Raw genomic sequence first — 16,495 nt, forward strand, 5'->3', positions numbered from 1 at the left:
TTATATAAAACAGCTTTGTTTCTTAACACTAAAACTAGCAAGCAGATACATTGACTAATTCTTCTATAGAGACTACAATAGTGCATCTATTCTACGTCAATTTCTTTAATAATTTCAGAAAAATATCATCTTTGTAATAATTGCAAAAAAGAAGGAATCAGGAATGCATTTTGACCTGTCCAGTTAAATTAACTTGCTGAAATTCTTCTATAGAGACAACAATAGTGCATCTATTCTACGTCAGTTTCTTTAATAATTTCAGAAAAACATCTATCTCTGTAATAATTGCAAAAAAGAAGAAATCAGGCATGCATTTTGACCCGTCCAGTAGTTTTAGCGTTAATTTACGTGTGTGTTCTGATTAGTGTCTCAAATGTCGTCTATGTTTCATCAGAAAGTGTCGAATGTTTCTAGCGAAAAGCTTCCGAGTGCAAAGGGTTAATAGACACAGGAGAAACGGTGATCGACGCACAGTTGCGATTCCGTTTCTCGTCAACGGTGGCAAGGGCAATAAAACGGACCCTTACCCCGAAAATCTTGCGCTACGGCTGATCCGTGGTTCGTCAGTCGTTTATGATACGGATATCCCGTCCGACACTACCTGCCGGTTAGGTAGCTGCACGCCGGACCGATTGGGAGGTCCACGACAGTTTCGTTTTATCGCGTTTGAAGAACGCCGCCTCCTGTTGGTCCCATCCATAATAAACATCCACGATTACAATCCGCTTTGATAAACCATCGACCGCCCGGGACCGACCGGTTTTTGTTCCTCTGTTTACAAGTTGCATTCTGCCGGCGCAATCCGCCGGGAGAACAACGGAAACGATTAATTCGTTTTATTGGCAACGGACCATTAAACTGACCGACGCCGACGTTCTCTTCCTATCTTCGCGTTTTTTTTGTTTTTTTTTTAATTTTTTCTCCATTTTCTTTCGAATATTTGGGCAACCGAGCCCGCAAACAAACTGTTATCGACGATACCGAGCGTGCAACCGTTCGTCGAGCTGGGTGAAGTGAAACGACCGGAGGCTGGTATTATTCGGTAGGACCCCCATAACGCCATCAATGCTTTCGCGATCACGCGTGGGTAAAACGAGGCGAACTGGATTAGTTCAGATTTAAGAGAAACTGATAGAACTTGGAATCGATAGCTTTTGTATAGATTTCTTGTTAATATTCAGCTTCAATGTCAGTAGAGGATTATTGAGAAAGTAGAGAAACTGAGGAAGTATAAATTAATGGAGAAATTTGTATGAGAATTCAAACAGTTACATAAAATACGTTTTATAATGATCGTTCAATTTTCCATTTAAAGGCACATTTTAAAAATCTACAACTGTTGCATCGGTTTTCTATGACGCTGACGGAACTACACATACAGATAGGAGTATTTCGACCGAGATACCAATAGTGCCATTCATTTTCATCTAACAGCGGATTTCTGGGAACCTACGCGCATCTCCAAGAATCTCAACGGAAGAGTGCAACTCAGAAAATACCTGTAAGTCACAATCCTTCCATAAAGGATACTTAAAAAAATCTAAAACACTTTCTGTTGCATAAAACATGACTCCCAAGGATAAAATCAAGTTTAAAAATTTGTTTAGCGTGCCTACGCCGTTACCAATGTAAGTTTGCCGAGCGGTACCAGTGATTTACCATTTATATTACTCTATCCTACAAATCTCCTCGTTCCTCCGGTAATCTCTCCCCATAATTCCGTTTCAGATTCGAGCAACGATTCCATCGGATTCAGAGAGGCTCGCTAATAACCGAGAGTGCACGGTCGACCGTTGAGCAAATCGCCGGATCCCGATGTTACACGCCGAGACGCGGAGGACTCCGTTACGTCTCCGCGGCACCGATATCGCGACTTTTCCCTCAGACGAAATTACTAGGACAAATATCGGCCAGGGCTGAATGGTTACTTTGCCAGCCGAAACTCGCACGCGATGGTAAATAAGAAACGGTCCTGGTCAAATATCTACTCGCGATACATCGGCGAGCCAGCCGGACGTAACTTGCTGTTGATTTTTGTCATTTGACTCGGAACGGTCAGTCCAGTCTATCCGTCGAACGGTTAACCGTTCTCGCCTGCAGCTGCGGTGCTCCACCGCGGCTAGGAACCGTTTTACCTTAACCCGTTGACCCTATCACCGCCGAAACCGCCGAGCGGGCGAACGTGTTGCCGTCGTATCAACCTTTCCCGCGGACGTTCTCGCGAAGGATGCGACGAGAACCGAAGAAAAACTGATTCGCGTTCGCTACTTTTCGAGCTAGACATTCCTCGCGACTCGATGAGTAACTGTGTTCAAAATTATTCTTATGATTTTGTATTATATAATGTAATCTAATGACAGTTGACGACGATGGAATCTTTTGAGAGTTGGATCAGACTGGCTGAGCGACAGCCTTGTCTCGAGACTGTATCGCGGTAGTAGTGAAAGCGACAGTGAAACCAGTTGGATAAAGGGAAATAGTCTAGTCCACATAGTTTCTTGTAACTGATTATATCTGTTTATACTAGTTTCTTTCGCGACGAGTGTGAACACTCGATCCAATTCTCGACTCGGAGATGGAAACACGAGCCACGGTACGTACGAAACACGAGCACAGTGGATCCTAGCGGCACAGTATTCAAGTAAAATCATTTAATTACCCATCAACACGTTTCCGTCGCAAGTCTCACCGTCGCAACTTCCAGGTCCCCGAAGCGCACATCCAGCACTGTCATCGTCCCCAGAACCACCGAAACCAGCTCCAATAGACCAGTATCACTGAAGAATCCTTCTAAACGCGACCGTCCGTTTCTCTACCGATGCACTTCGCCAGGCGAGACCAAGGAGAGGACCCGAAAAAAAGGAAAACCCAAAAAAAGAAACATATCGAAACACCGCGAAGATTAAAAGCCCCGGACAAGCTGCGAGCGAGCAAACAAATCATAACGACCCTGCGATAGAAAGAGAGAGCGCGAGTCGAGCCGATCGAGGGATCGTGAAAGCTTGGAGATCGTAGCGCGCGGTACGAGCGAGTAGCAAGCTCGTGCGACTGTCGGCGTGGGCGGACTGGCGGCCCTCGTGGTCTCCGGAGGATCGACCAACCGACGCGGAATCGTAAAATGGTACCGTGCATGGATTGGCCGGTCGGCCGGCGGATAGGCGGCGACCGTTGTCCTCGATCGTGGAAAGGAGAAAAGGATCGTGGCCGCCAGTGGAGACCGCGTCCGCCGTGTCCAGCGTGGCCGGCGACCAATCCTAGCGAGTCCAAGCCGGCAGCCGAACGGGGGCCCGCCATGTTGCGCCGTGCGCCTTCCTAATTTGGACCTTTAATTAGCACCTCCGCGATGGTACACGGCGGCGGGGGTACCGTCCCGCCGGGCATCGATTGGACGGTGCCCGGCGGGTACCATCGTGGGACAGAGGCAGGAACAGGGATGTCCGACAGAGACGATGATATGTCGGCAGTCAGTCCTCGGCTCGTCTTCGCCGACTAGTGTGAAATATCGCGCCCAAGTGTTACGAGCACGGCCACGCGGACCACGGGACCGAACAAGTCGCTCCGGAAGGAATACGCCCGCTGGCCGACGCGCTCTCTCCTCCGTCCTTCTCGCGCGCGACCGCCCTGCCGGTGTTTCTTCCTTTCTCACGTTCCTCTCGTTTCTCTCCTTTTCTTTCTCTCCCCTTCGGCAACCGGGCAATCGTTAATTCGATCGCGCCGGCTGGATCGATGCCGATCGCGGCCAGTTTCCACCCCCTTCCGTTCTGCGCTCGCTTGTTGCTTCCTCTTCGGGGTCGGGGAGCAGCCTCTAAACTGTGAAGTGATCGGAAGTTCCGATTGATTGCTGAAGTTTGCTGAACCATTGTTTCGCGTGATCCTCTTGATCGCGGAATTCTGGATTGTGGATGTTGACCGATGTATGTTGGGCAGTCTGTTGTGGTTCTTGGTTCCTTGGATCTTCGGAGCTCAGAGATTAAGTTTTGAGGTGCGAGAGGATCGAGATCGGTTTCGGTTGGTGATAGAGGGTAAGAGGATAACGAGGTACTGGGTGGACGGTTCGTGCGCGAGAGGAAGAAGGAAAGTGTTAATCATCGTGAGCACAGGATAATTGCCAGGCGAAGGTCGTGGAATCGCTAAGTTTCAACCCCTTCTTTCTTGCTCGCTCTGAAACTGAGGATAAGGACTTCCATCGGTGAAGTGCCTGGGAACTATCTGTGAAACAGAGGAAAAAGATTCGATAGAATATTGTAACGTTTCTTTTAAAGAGACACTTCAGATTTTCTACTGTGAAAGAATCATTCAAGGGATCTTGAGATTCATCTTAGTATCTTCTTAGAGGTTCTTCTACGCGACGGAAGATTGTACTATCGATAGAAGTGATCGAGGACGTGCATGAGAACCTCCTCCGAGTTGCAGCTCGGTTGCAGAGGTAGAAGACACGCAAGGATAGAATCAGAGGACAAAGAAGATGCAGCAGCCAGCGAACAACCCTGGTTCACCGGCGCGTTCTTCCTGTTGCGAAAGAGATCGGGACAGGGAGGTCCACGAGGACCGGGACAGGGAACACGGCAGCGCTAGGAGTAGATCAACGCCAGAAGGAGATCACGAGGAACAGAACGACGAGAGGACAGTGGTTTCCGGGCAGAACCTCAGCAGCATGGCGATCACCGGAAGCCAGAGCCTGCCTCTTTCTTTGTCCCTCGAGGATCGGGATCTGTGGACCAAGTTTCAGTGCCTCACCAACGAAATGATCGTTACCAAAAATGGCAGGTGAGTGAGAGACACTCGTTAGCGTTGCAACAGCAATTGTTGACGAAGAATCGAATGAATGAAATGAATAATATCAAGCGACTCGAACTGAGAGTGGTACTTTGAAGAATTGCTAACAAGTCTGTTACCGATGCATGTGACCCTTTGTTGACGAATGTCGAGGTCAAACTTTCACGTTTGTATTACTGACTTCCAAACAAATGATTTAACTACTTGAAGCAAAAGTACATAGTTTCCTTATTGTACATTATTTAGGCATTCTGTAATTCGGCAGGATCTGCAGGTTTTGTATACTTTAAACAATCTTTGTTGGAAAAGGGTTAACTTATCGAGATGAAGCTATTTATAGAAAGACAATTGAGACTTCGAAATTTTAACTTTTGTTCTACGGCAGTTTTATACGTTGCTAACTGTAAATATGCAGGGTGATTCATAAATACGCGTCGATACGTACAGCTTAGAGAAACATTGGTTTCGTACATTTTTCACTGGTTTTAATGTGTAGATTTCCCCTGAATATTGGCAATTATGAACCACCCTATACATTCGAAACGCTGTGTCACGCGGAAAAATAAAAGGAAATGCTTCTGATTCGAATTGAACGTCGTTGAAAGAAGATCCTGCGATTCCGTGACGTCACTTGTACAGGTCACCCCGTGCGTATTGGGAAATAATTCATTTCGATGCAATGTATTAGCAGTTTAATATTTGAGAACGTCGAAGGATCCGTTGGTCGAAAGATCCGCGGCGAAGACGGCTCGCCGTCGCGCGTAAAAATGACTTAATTAGAGCGGCGGTGTGAACAAGGCAGAAGGTAAAAATAATAGTCCATGTGTACCACTCGGGAGAAGAAAAACAGAGCGCGGAATGGAAAAAGATCATTGCGAAACGTTACTAGAATTTAGATGATTCACGCGTGCCAGCGTTCTGTGCGCGGGATAAAAGGCAACCTGGTACTCTTCCCTTCTTGCCAGTGACCACCTGTGATAGCCATAGAAACCATCAACTTCTTTTAATTTAATATACTATATAACAGATATAAAAATCCATTCTGCTTGAACGAGAATCATTTACGAGTGCCACGTCACTCAAATTTAGGTGACATATTTTCCTTAAACTTCAATATTAATTTCCTGAGCGACTTATCAAGCGAATTTCGTTGGAGAGAACAGAAGGATGCGATTAATAGAACTATCTAAATTATCTAATTTTCTTCTACAAAAGACGCGTTTATTAACACGTTGATAATAATTCCAAAGCATATTCTGTTTCCGTTTGTCTTGCAATATAATAACTGATAACAGAAGAATAATATTCAATTTGAATTGAAAGGAATCGAGTAATAATTATATTTGTTAAATTCGATTTAAAATATTCACCGCGAGTCACGTTATTCAAGGCAAGTTAATCGTAGATCATACGAAGAGGTCAGATTTGAAAAGAATGAGCATTCACTCGGAACAGAGAAACCGGAAACGAGACACGGATCAACCTGTCCAAGGGGAAATCGGTCGTAGCGAGGACGGCGGATCAAAAAATATCCGGTGTGGCTGCCCGTGGCTCGGCTACTTTTACGATTCGTATATTATTAAAAACGATTACGGTTTGTCGACCGAGCAGCTCGCGCGGAGGCAAAGTGTCCGCAGGTACCACCAGCTCGAACGGGAGAAGAGAATGTTTTACGCTGGGTATCCCTGGGCGTCGTAAAGTTTTATTGCAGGCGGCTTCGATTCTTCTCGGCTGATCGGCCTGTTCCCCAGTGTTACTTTCATTAGTGTTTTATAAAATGTTGTTGCTCTCGAGGCCGCCGTGCGGTTCTTTATCATTTTACAAAATATCCGGCGGTAGCTAGGTGCCGGCCGGACCGAGATCTCGGCGCAGATAAAGGGCGTGTATACATAGTTCAGGAGCAGTAGGGACTCGCACGATCAAGAATCTATCTGATACGCTCTCTCCTTTTGTCTTCTGATTTCAGACGAATGTTTCCGGTGGTCAAGGTGGTCGCGCGTGGACTGGAACCGAAAGCGATGTACACTTTGCTCCTTGAGTTCGTCCAAGTGGATCCACACAGGTAGACCAAACACGTTGAACATTTGGTAGCTTCGGGGCTGAGTCTTTGGGATTGACATTTGTGAATCTGACAGTATTTCTCGTTACATTCATTATTTTCTGAAATGTTAACAGTATTATCTGCAACTTACATAAGGAAACATCTTGCATCGATTGTGGTGCAGAATTGTTATTTCTATGGTTTATGTGTTAATACCTTATTCAACATTTTACATTGAATTCTGCGTTGTCAAATGGCGACTGAGAGTCTGTTAAGTCGACTTTTTATAAATTTCAATGGGACAAATAATATTCTTGTTAGTTGTTGAAGGATTTACTCGTTGCTTCGTTTTTTCTAGAAAGCCCTTGCTTTCATAGCTTCTGAACATGTTGTACAATCATTTCAGGAGTTATGATTGTTTAAGAAGCGTACATTGGAGAAATCTATTTATAGATGGAAGTACGTGAATGGTGAATGGGTGCCTGGTGGAAAAGCGGAAGTCGCTCCGCCGAATCCGATATACATACACCCAGAGAGCCCAAATTTCGGATCCCACTGGATGAAGGAGGCAGTGTCGTTCGCCAAAGTGAAGTTGACGAACAAATCCAACGGAAATGGGCAGATAATGCTGAACTCGTTGCACAAGTATGAACCTCGAGTTCATCTGGTTCGTGTGGACGCTGTGGAACAAAGAACGGTGCAATATTATATTTGCCTCTTCCTTTGTGATGATACTTTGCAACGATTTGGAATAATTCAGTTTGTTTTCTTGTACAGGTACTCACTTATCGTTATCCTGAGACCCAGTTCATAGCGGTGACAGCATACCAAAATGAAGAGGTGACGAATTTGAAGATTAAGTACAATCCCTTTGCAAAAGCGTTCCTCGATGCTAAGGAACGTCCTGCTGATCCACAAACATATCCACAATGTAAGTTGACTGTGCGAGGATTGTAGAATGTGGTTGAAGACCCTAAAAATTACCAAGACTCGAGTAATATTGATTGTTTATCTATTCTTTGACATTACGACTTACAGACACAGGCGCTTGGTTTTTGCCACAGTCTACTATGGGATACGAATATAACACGGCAATTGCGGCCGCACAAAATCAAGCGTCGGTGACGGTCAATAATCATCTCTCTAATTCCTGCACCGTTTCTACAGCTGGTCACAGAAATACATGCAGATCTGCACCTTACACTCTGAGACACAAGTACATACAAGATGGTAAGACTTATGGAATAATACCTTAATGGCTCGACTGGCATGGGTCTTGTCTGAAAAGAAGAACTTTGTAATAGTTGCAGTTTATAACTGATAAAACAATGAGATATGATCACTTCTAATTTTTAACCTTCGTTACAGAACAACGTACAGATCCATACAGTCCAGTACAGCTTCTACATTCCACAGCGTATGTAACAGCATCAGGATGGTCACCGCGTAGTCCAGAATCTCTACAGAATTTAAGTCCAGCTTGTTTACCACCTGCTCAAGAATGGCCCACGTCTCCTTCACCATCACCAACTTCATCCTCACATGCAATATTCAGTAGAGGAGTTGTTGGTACATCATCACCAACTACAGCCACAGGATGTGCTCTGTACGTGCCATCAAATCTACCTTCGGTCCCTCAAGAACATGGTCACTGTACTGATGCCTCAGCCTGGATACATCCCAGCACCCTCTCAGAACAACAGCAGCAACAACAACAACCTTATTTAAACTTGAATCTACATTTGCACCACCAAATGTCATCGTACACTTCGGTTCCACACAGCAATCTTCATCATTCTTTACATCCAAATGGCACAGACACAGTTCCTCCGGTTGACGAGTACGTCCACGAGTATCAAGCGTCTCCTGTTCAATCCACAACACCTGACCATCATCCTCAACATCATCATCCTCAAATGTTACACTTACAACCGATTCAACAGACTGGAACGGTATCTCCTGTCAGTGTAGAATATGACACTCCTCCAAAAGAACATCATATACCAGTGAGTTATTCTGATCAGAATACGGATACATTAAATGATGTGCAGCCTGACGAGAATCGAAGATATTTGACAACGGTCATTGACAGACATCATCGACCAGAATCAGACATTGCGGCTAATGACCATCAAACAACCGCTTGGACACCGTTGACTCCGCCACCAGCTCCACAAACAACAGCAATTTGATTTAAGCATGTGATACAGTTAGTTTTAATTATACTGAATTGTTGCTACTTCATGATTTCTACACTTATTCTGATAGCTAGATGATTAGATAAATATGAAACGAAGAACTACCGTAAGTATGAAGATGTGTCCACATAGGTGCAATATGAAAATAAATATTTAAAATTGAATGGTTCGTAACAAAAATTAAGCCCAAAAAGTTGAAAGAAAGTTAAAATCGTCGAGCTCGTTAAATTCCAAGAATACACGAAATGTTTCTGAGAAAAAATAAAAATTTGTTGATAACCACTGTCTTTGTTACAAACCTTTCAATTATTGATCAATTAAAAGATGCGCGTTAACGTTTGTATCAAGATTAATCAAACAGATTGCTGATTTCGCTTAGCAAGCTGTTGAAATACATAACTGAAGTATTTCATAATCGTTAAATTGATATCAATTCAATTTCGATTTCCAAGAAATCAAATCCGTCCTAAGATAGTGTCTTAATACTTTTAAATGATATGTATCGGATAATATAATCATTACAATAAAGTATACTGAACACGCATACATGGTGTCTTCCTCAAAGTTCACAGAAGTGCAAACAAATGATGGAACAATTTGCTCATAAAACATACACTATTAGTTGCTCAATGCCAAAATAAACGCACTCTTACATTTAGTTCATAATAATTTATTACAATTTATATCCAAATATAAATTTGTAATTGTTACATATACAATAATTAATTTATATTAAATAGCAACGAAGTTCTTAAAAAGCATCAAGAATTTTAATAAATTATATATTTATAATATAATTATGAAATGGTACAACTGAAACGCACTACATATAAAATATTATTCGTTTTTCAAAAAATATGTAGATACTATTCCTTTCTAAACATATCTTCGAATTAACTGATATCCAATCTTCCATAAAAACATTATATCCAAATTTTATTTTTTTTATATCTGTACAAATTAGTGATATATATATATAAGTTTCTAAACAATGGTTATTCATTAACCAAACCAATGATTACCCATACACTCTCTTGTCCACTGTGTTTGACAAACCCAACACCAGTGATATCCACAGCCAGCTCTTGTACAAACCATATGCATACATCCTCCTAAAAAATATATTTTATTAAACTGGAACTATTAATTAATCTCATATTATTAATCTATTCTGCGATATTATAAGTACTTACCATCTCTTTCAGTTGGTGTCCTGCATTTTGGACATGGTTTTGTTGATATCTGTATAGTCTTTTTGCTGGCTTCATCCCATTTTGCCTAGAAAAAATATTATAGAATAAATCGTCTAATCATAAAATGAATAGAAACTAAATAGTATGATTTTAGCTACATCTTTAGCTCTTTGTGGGTCCACAGAATATCCACCAGAATTTTGTGTTGCATTAGAAGATGCATATGGCTGTGATTCACATTCCCCTACATGGAACCCTTGTAAACATCTTCTGCAGAAAACATACTAAAGGTACAGAAAATAATATTTTTATTGAGAGCTTTTATGTCCTATCAAATGTTTTATATATATATATATACATATACACGTACCCCACAGCCTCCAATGCACTGTATTTTCCTACATTCTTCATTATCACTACCATCATCCTCTGTAGCTGGTATAATTCCCATCCCACAATCTGGTCTTGGACAAAGAAGACCACCAACACGTAAAACATATTCTTCTGTACTAAATCTCTGATACTGTTCGTACTAAGTAATATGTATATATAAATAGTAAGTATTCAAAGAATTTTCAATGTTTATGTATGCTTCATGAAGTACCTGTTCCGGAGTAAGTAGGTGAAAATGATGAACTTCAGGAATAAGTGAATCTGGGCATCCTGCTGGACATGGAAGTGTATAATATCCTTTAGCCTCATCAAATTGGAACTGACGTTCTCTTAAGCGAACTGAACAATAATCTTTGAAGCAATCAAGACAAGTTACATGCCCTGCCTCACATGGAAAGACCAATACTGTATCTCTATAATAATGTAATTTTTGTTAAAAGACATGAGAATGTCATATATATTATACAGAATATAATAATCACCTAATGTCTGTACATGCTAAGCAAGGAATTTTTCTTAAGTTTGGTTTTACAAGGTAGAGTGGAACTGCTTCATCTTGTTCTCCAAGGCTAGCATGGTTTGCACATTTAAAATAAAAATGCGCATATAAAACTTGAGTTTCAATATCATCAGAAATTGTTGTAGGTGCAGGACATAAGTCGTTTTCACAGTGAACTGTTATTCTTCGTGGCGAGAGTACATCAGGCCAACTCTGAGGGTCTCTATCTACAGTAACAGCTCCGCTATTACAGGTAGCACATTTCACTCTCAATTTTCCTGTTGTGACTGCTTTACAAGGACTTGAACAAAATACAAAGAAATGTGCTCGACTCTCCTGATATTCTACAAATGATTATAACATAATACTTTTATTATATAATATTAATTGATGGTACTTAAAATAACTTATCTTAATAAATATACACATCAACTATTTGTTTACCCTTTAAAAGGCTACGATAATTCTACCTTCCTTAGGTGAATTCTCTTGGAGATCTGAATCATCTAGAGGTAAATCACTTAAAGTTTCATTCAATGGTTTTCCACCACTATCATTGAATTCAGATGTTTCTGAAGATTCGTTGATAGTACTTGTATCTTTACTTCTGTTCAATCGTTGATGTGGAGTACGAATAGCATGTAAAATACTCTGTTGCCCTAAATCGCATTCCTGCAATAACACAAGATAAATGTTGCAGACAATAAAATATAGAAACAAGGAAACATTCATTGCATCTACACTACGATGAACATAGAAATCAGAGCCAGGTGAGGTTAATATACCTAACTTAATCTTGCTATGTAAAAACAAATTGTCACATATGCTAACATATAATATATGCACACTTACTTCTATTATTGTTGAGTCGTGCAGCTCTTTCCCTGCAAATATAATCTTTATGTCTCTGGGTGATGTACCCATTTGAGGGGCCACTATTTCTTTCACGTTCTTTATATCCCATTTTGGATCTAGATCAACAGCAAGAGTATTCCCAGTATTCGTTTTCACATATATACTGAGTGAATTGGATATTCTACGCTTTCCGAACCAAATTAACTGTAACATGCTCAAAAGCACATTCCTTATGAAGTCGAAAACAATGTTCATACTGAATATTGTGTTTGTCTTTTATCTCACAGTCAGTGTCTAAAGAAAGAGAAAGACAGAAAAATCGAACAGAGACAGTAGATACTATAACTGCGCTTCCTGTTAATTAAAAACCACTGTGTTTCGATTCAGGCACATTTAACAAGATATAATTAAACTTTGATGGTATGATATCCGCGACATCTTTGGTCCATTGGATAACTAAAGTCTTCCGGGAAACAATTTGAAAGGAAGGTAAAACAGTTCATTTTCATTTAACAAATAATCTTTTATTAAAACAATAATTCTCTTTCTATGGAACAACAATAATATAAACATAATATCAACATAATATAAACATAATATAATATAAATAATGCACCATATAATCAAAAAATGTTCCGTAATAACAGTTACGAAAAAATCTTTCACCAATAAATAAAGCGAATTGATTCACAGCTTGAAAAATACTAAAATTAATACTGTAAAATATGGAATACGAATAATTTTTAATTTATCAACTATAAATATTTCGTATTCTATATTTTATAGTATCAATTTTTGTATTCTTCAAGTCACGAATCAATTCGTTTATCAAAATAAATTCAATTCAATTAACAAATCACTTCGCAGTGTCAATTCGCTTTATTTTATAACGCGAATCGATTAATGTTTCAACAGACCTTATCTTAGGTTTATTTTCTTCCACCGTTTTTTTTCTTTTTGCATGCTGGATTTCAGGACTCCTGTTTAGCTCGTATTCTCTTTTCCGTAAAATCCTTTTCATCTTAAATATAGATTCTTGATCCGAATCTTGATCCGAATCTTGATCGACTTTGTGTTGAATTTGTGTTCTTTGTAATTCGTCGCCTGACGAATTTATGCGTCTTGTTATTGACCAAACATTATGTTTTCTTTTCTTGCCTTTCTCTTCTCGCTTTTTGTTTATTTTTTCCTCATTTTGCTTCTGCAACCTACACTTCTGAAGGTACTGATTCAGAGTCATCTTCCGAGCCCCCGTTACTTTGTCTCTTTTGAAATCTTTATCTTCGGATTCAGGAAACTTGTGAGGATCGTATTTCCTAATCCATTTCTTCTGAGCACGATCAAAGTGTCCTCGCGTGACGCTCATACCTTCTGGTACCTTATATTCCGGCCATAAAGGCTTCGTTTTCCAGTCTTCATCGTCCTCGTCCTCAGAATCCGTGTCTAGTCATAATAAATAGTTTAATTTCAAATCAACCTTAATTAAATGAATTTGATTTCTTAGCTGTTCGCGTTGTTTACTCGCGTTACCTTTTTGTTTCGTCGGTTTCTTTGTAGAAGACGGATTGACCCACTGCCTCATCTCTTTAGGATTTTTCGCCACAAGATCATCCCAAAGTATATCAGCCAGAGTTGTGGTAGGAAACGTTACATCGTCCAATAACTGTTTAGGCCTGTCAGTCATTATAATCGGCTTCGGTTTTCGTCGCTCATTTCTGTTGACGTATTTCTTCACTGCATTCTCCTTTCCTGAAATTTCATTATAATTAATATTGTGCAGCATTAACCCCTTGACTTAGAATATTGTGTCAGACTCGCGAGGAAAATTTTCAACTGAATTTAAGAAATCTAAATACTATTTACTAATTTCTTTTAAATTCAAATTAAATATTACTATAGCCGTGACCATTAATTTCAAGTAAATAGCTTTGTTACTACGATCAGGTAGAACCTGTTTGTAAAAGATTTCTTTGCTTCACTGAAAAGGATCAATGAAGAGGATTTAAACGAATCCTAGATGTTTGGGGGATTAAAGAAGAACTAGCAATTACTGAACGTCCGGTTTTCCTCCTCGTCTTCACTGATAGCAACAATAGGAGTTCGGAATCTGGGAAGATCCACCGTAGCCAAGGGCTCCACGTGATCCTTGATCTTCTCCGGACTCCTATTGTCAGTATCCCAGCGAAGAGATCGACGAACAGATGGGTCGAAGGAAAAATCATAGAAATGTTGGGCTTCACGGACATGTTCCGGGGAATCATAATCTGAGAATAGTCTCGGTGAAGTCTTCGTGTCCGGCTGTACATTTTCCTTCTCGTTAAGCGAGGTATCCTGTATCGTCACCCAATCGCTGTCCGAATTCTCTTCAGTTTCTAATTTCTTTGGGATTCTTTTCGTTTTCCTCTTTCGCTTTATTTTCGGTACATTCGACAACTGTGGAATTCGCTTATTGTCCGTGCTCGACGCGGAATACTTCTCAATCGTGGAAATGCTGGTACTGCTTGGTCCAGCAGCAGTTTCCACGGGAGTGCTATGGTGAAGTTTACTCTTCTTGCGTCTGTATAATTTTCTTTGACGGTAAAACTGATTGTCGGAGGAAGAGGACATTCTTTCGTTCTATTGTAATAGAAAGGAAGCCTCTTATTAATTAAATCGCGGTGACCGCGATCGATAGGCTCATGAACACAACCTCGGGATCCGATGTTGGATCAGAAATTTAGATGGGGCTCTCGAGTGTTCGGGTTTCGTTGCACGTGAAAGAATATCGGTTCCGATATCGCTACCACCGAAGGGTTTCGAGTTTCTGCTTCCGTTCTACCTCGAGAGATTACTCATGGAACCACCCTCGTTGCGACTATGGTAATCGACCGATTAATACGTTGACTGCCACTAGTCCTCCTATTATAACATTGTAACGGTAATACTTAGTTAAAAGAAATCTTAATATCCATATCTTAGTATCCATTTTGCTCTTATTATGTTAGTAAATAATGTTTAATTAAGCTACGTATATTTCATAGGAATTATAACATAGAAACGATTTGTATCAGAGAGAGTAGGTACTCACAAAATTATAAGAGTCACTATCTAATTGAATGTTTGTTCATTTATTTTTCTAGGTCTCCGTTTCTTCCCTCTTCGGTGCTAGGGTTCCAATAATGACTTAGAGTGCGATGTTACTATGAAGATCGGCAGACGAATAGTAAGAGCCATTGGAATTCAACCTACAAGTACAGATACGCATTTAAACGTTGTCATTATGTCCGAGGATGTTATGGTTCAATACATTCAGAACTGAAAGTCTGTACGTGAATCTAATCATCGTGTTCATAATACCATTATAAATACTAGAACTACCAAATATTTAGCTTGTTGACTGCCATGATGGTCACCGATGACCGGAGCTTCCAAATTGCTGAAGAACAATTACAATAAAAAACTTGATTTTAAATAAAAATAATTAGTAACACAAGTAGCTAGATCATAGCGTGATATTATTACTGTGATACTAAACCATTAATAATTATTTACCTTTGTTATAAAAGGATAAATATTACTATACAAAATGATTGTGACGGTAGTTCTAGCGTTAAAGGAGACACAAGTCGAACCGGTTGAATTATGTTCACTCGACCAGGGTCTCCTTTTTTAGTAATACACTCCTGATGGAACCTGAGGAATCGTACCACGGACAGGTAACTATATTCGTTATTTTCAAAATTGTCCGTACTCCGATCTGTCTACATGGTTATCAAATAAATTCTCCGGAGGTTAATTCATCACTGAATAATATCGATATCATTCGATTCCAACGAAGGGTAAATGACAGGATGATAACAGTTGGGTGGTATGGCCGCTCCTACAAATTCAAATAAATACCATAAAAAACGCTATCGAGTGTAAACAAATTGAAAAACTGAAAAGACGTGTCCTTATTTTTCAAAGATCTGAAGACAGAAGTTTAGAAACAATGTGGAAGGTAATTCATCATTTCCCTTTAGTATCATTGGAGAGACTTTTAATCTTGGTTCTCTAATACATACTCTAATAACACTCAAAATTAGAAATTAAAAAGAACAGTCTCTCATCTCAAAAAACTAGCTCCTTCCTTATCATTACTTTACTCGTTATTTATTTAAATAATTCTAATATATTCATTCCATAAACCAATTTGTAATTAACATTAGAAGAATCTCATTACCAAAAATCCCTAAAAGTTCAAAACTCCATATTTAGATGGCGCCCTTCAACCTAAGTGTACAGCATTGTGGATTTTATAACCTGTATAATACAATATTCATTAACTATTTTACCACGAATGATTAACACGCCTACTCATTAAAATATTTCAATCAACTGAACGACTCTCATCAACAACGACCGTTCAATTCATAAAATTGACAATCTGTACTTACAATAAAAATATTCTTCACGAATCGGTAATACAGGCTTCTTCCAACTCATGGATAAGAATGAGTTCTTCCTTATCACGCATACTCCACACAAGCCATCTACGTCACTGGTCGCCAGTGGATACCTA

The 16,495-nt window shown here is 40.1% G+C and overlaps 3 protein-coding genes across 5 annotated transcripts; 1 reads left to right on the forward strand and 2 right to left on the reverse strand.

Moving 5' to 3' along the window:
* Positions 1 to 3,484: 3,484 nt before the first annotated feature.
* byn (T-domain transcriptional activator brachyenteron) lies at positions 3,485 to 9,551 on the forward strand. Of its 2 annotated transcripts, none has more exons than XM_031980890.2 (6): positions 3,485 to 4,767; positions 6,743 to 6,838; positions 7,271 to 7,514; positions 7,595 to 7,748; positions 7,856 to 8,047; positions 8,186 to 9,551. In XM_031980890.2, exons 1-6 carry the CDS (start codon positions 4,466 to 4,468, stop codon positions 9,007 to 9,009), a joined length of 1,812 nt encoding a protein of 603 aa, XP_031836750.1. In that variant the 5' UTR covers positions 3,485 to 4,465; the 3' UTR covers positions 9,010 to 9,551. The 2 variants fall into 2 exon arrangements, with proteins under 2 accessions (XP_031836750.1, XP_031836759.1); XM_031980899.2 differs by lacking the exon at positions 3,485 to 4,767 and adding an exon at positions 5,668 to 5,865.
* A 113-nt stretch (positions 9,552 to 9,664) lies between these two features.
* park (E3 ubiquitin-protein ligase parkin) lies at positions 9,665 to 12,392 on the reverse strand. The gene is made up of 8 exons (XM_031980909.2): positions 11,953 to 12,392; positions 11,571 to 11,772; positions 11,084 to 11,444; positions 10,813 to 11,014; positions 10,579 to 10,740; positions 10,367 to 10,492; positions 10,209 to 10,293; positions 9,665 to 10,127 (listed from the first exon to the last, which is right to left on the reverse strand). The coding sequence occupies exons 1-8, from the start codon at positions 12,208 to 12,210 to the stop codon at positions 10,018 to 10,020; spliced, it is 1,506 nt and encodes a 501-aa protein (XP_031836769.1). The 5' UTR covers positions 12,211 to 12,392; the 3' UTR covers positions 9,665 to 10,017.
* A 65-nt stretch (positions 12,393 to 12,457) lies between these two features.
* LOC116428803 (uncharacterized) lies at positions 12,458 to 15,787 on the reverse strand. 2 transcript variants are annotated; one of them, XM_031980919.2, is made up of 6 exons: positions 15,642 to 15,787; positions 15,023 to 15,179; positions 14,645 to 14,853; positions 14,007 to 14,571; positions 13,486 to 13,704; positions 12,458 to 13,398 (listed from the first exon to the last, which is right to left on the reverse strand). In XM_031980919.2, exons 4-6 carry the CDS (start codon positions 14,560 to 14,562, stop codon positions 12,812 to 12,814), a joined length of 1,362 nt encoding a protein of 453 aa, XP_031836779.1. In that variant the 5' UTR covers positions 14,563 to 14,571; positions 14,645 to 14,853; positions 15,023 to 15,179; positions 15,642 to 15,787; the 3' UTR covers positions 12,458 to 12,811. The 2 variants fall into 2 exon arrangements, with proteins under 2 accessions (XP_031836779.1, XP_076230158.1); XM_076374043.1 differs by lacking the exon at positions 15,642 to 15,787 and adding an exon at positions 15,313 to 15,327 and having other exon boundaries at positions 14,007 to 14,853.
* Positions 15,788 to 16,495: the final 708 nt, after the last annotated feature.

This window comes from Nomia melanderi, chromosome 14 (assembly GCF_051020985.1).
Source record: "Nomia melanderi isolate GNS246 chromosome 14, iyNomMela1, whole genome shotgun sequence".
Classification (NCBI taxonomy): Eukaryota; Metazoa; Arthropoda; class Insecta; order Hymenoptera; family Halictidae; genus Nomia; species Nomia melanderi.

Bases quoted from the DNA above. Each gene is read 5' to 3' on its own strand.
- byn (XM_031980890.2), top strand. From the start codon at position 4,466: ATGCAGCAGCCAGCGAACAACCCTGGTTCACCGGCGCGTTCTTCCTGT. The intron at 4,768-6,742 runs GTGAGTGAGAGA...TTCTGATTTCAG, and splicing joins ATCGTTACCAAAAATGGCAG to ACGAATGTTTCCGGTGGTCA. The intron at 6,839-7,270 runs GTAGACCAAACA...ATCTATTTATAG, and splicing joins GTCCAAGTGGATCCACACAG to ATGGAAGTACGTGAATGGTG.
- park (XM_031980909.2), bottom strand. From the start codon at position 12,210: ATGAACATTGTTTTCGACTTCATAAGGAATGTGCTTTTGAGCATGTTA. The intron at 11,015-11,083 runs GTGATTATTATA...ACATTATTATAG, and splicing joins TTAGCATGTACAGACATTAG to AGATACAGTATTGGTCTTTC. The intron at 10,493-10,578 runs GTACGTGTATAT...CTGTACCTTTAG, and splicing joins AGTGCATTGGAGGCTGTGGG to TATGTTTTCTGCAGAAGATG.
- LOC116428803 (XM_031980919.2), bottom strand. From the start codon at position 14,562: ATGTCCTCTTCCTCCGACAATCAGTTTTACCGTCAAAGAAAATTATAC. The intron at 13,705-14,006 runs GTAATTGCTAGT...ATGAAATTTCAG, and splicing joins GGAGGAAAACCGGACGTTCA to GAAAGGAGAATGCAGTGAAG. The intron at 13,399-13,485 runs GTAACGCGAGTA...TATTATGACTAG, and splicing joins GAAACCGACGAAACAAAAAG to ACACGGATTCTGAGGACGAG.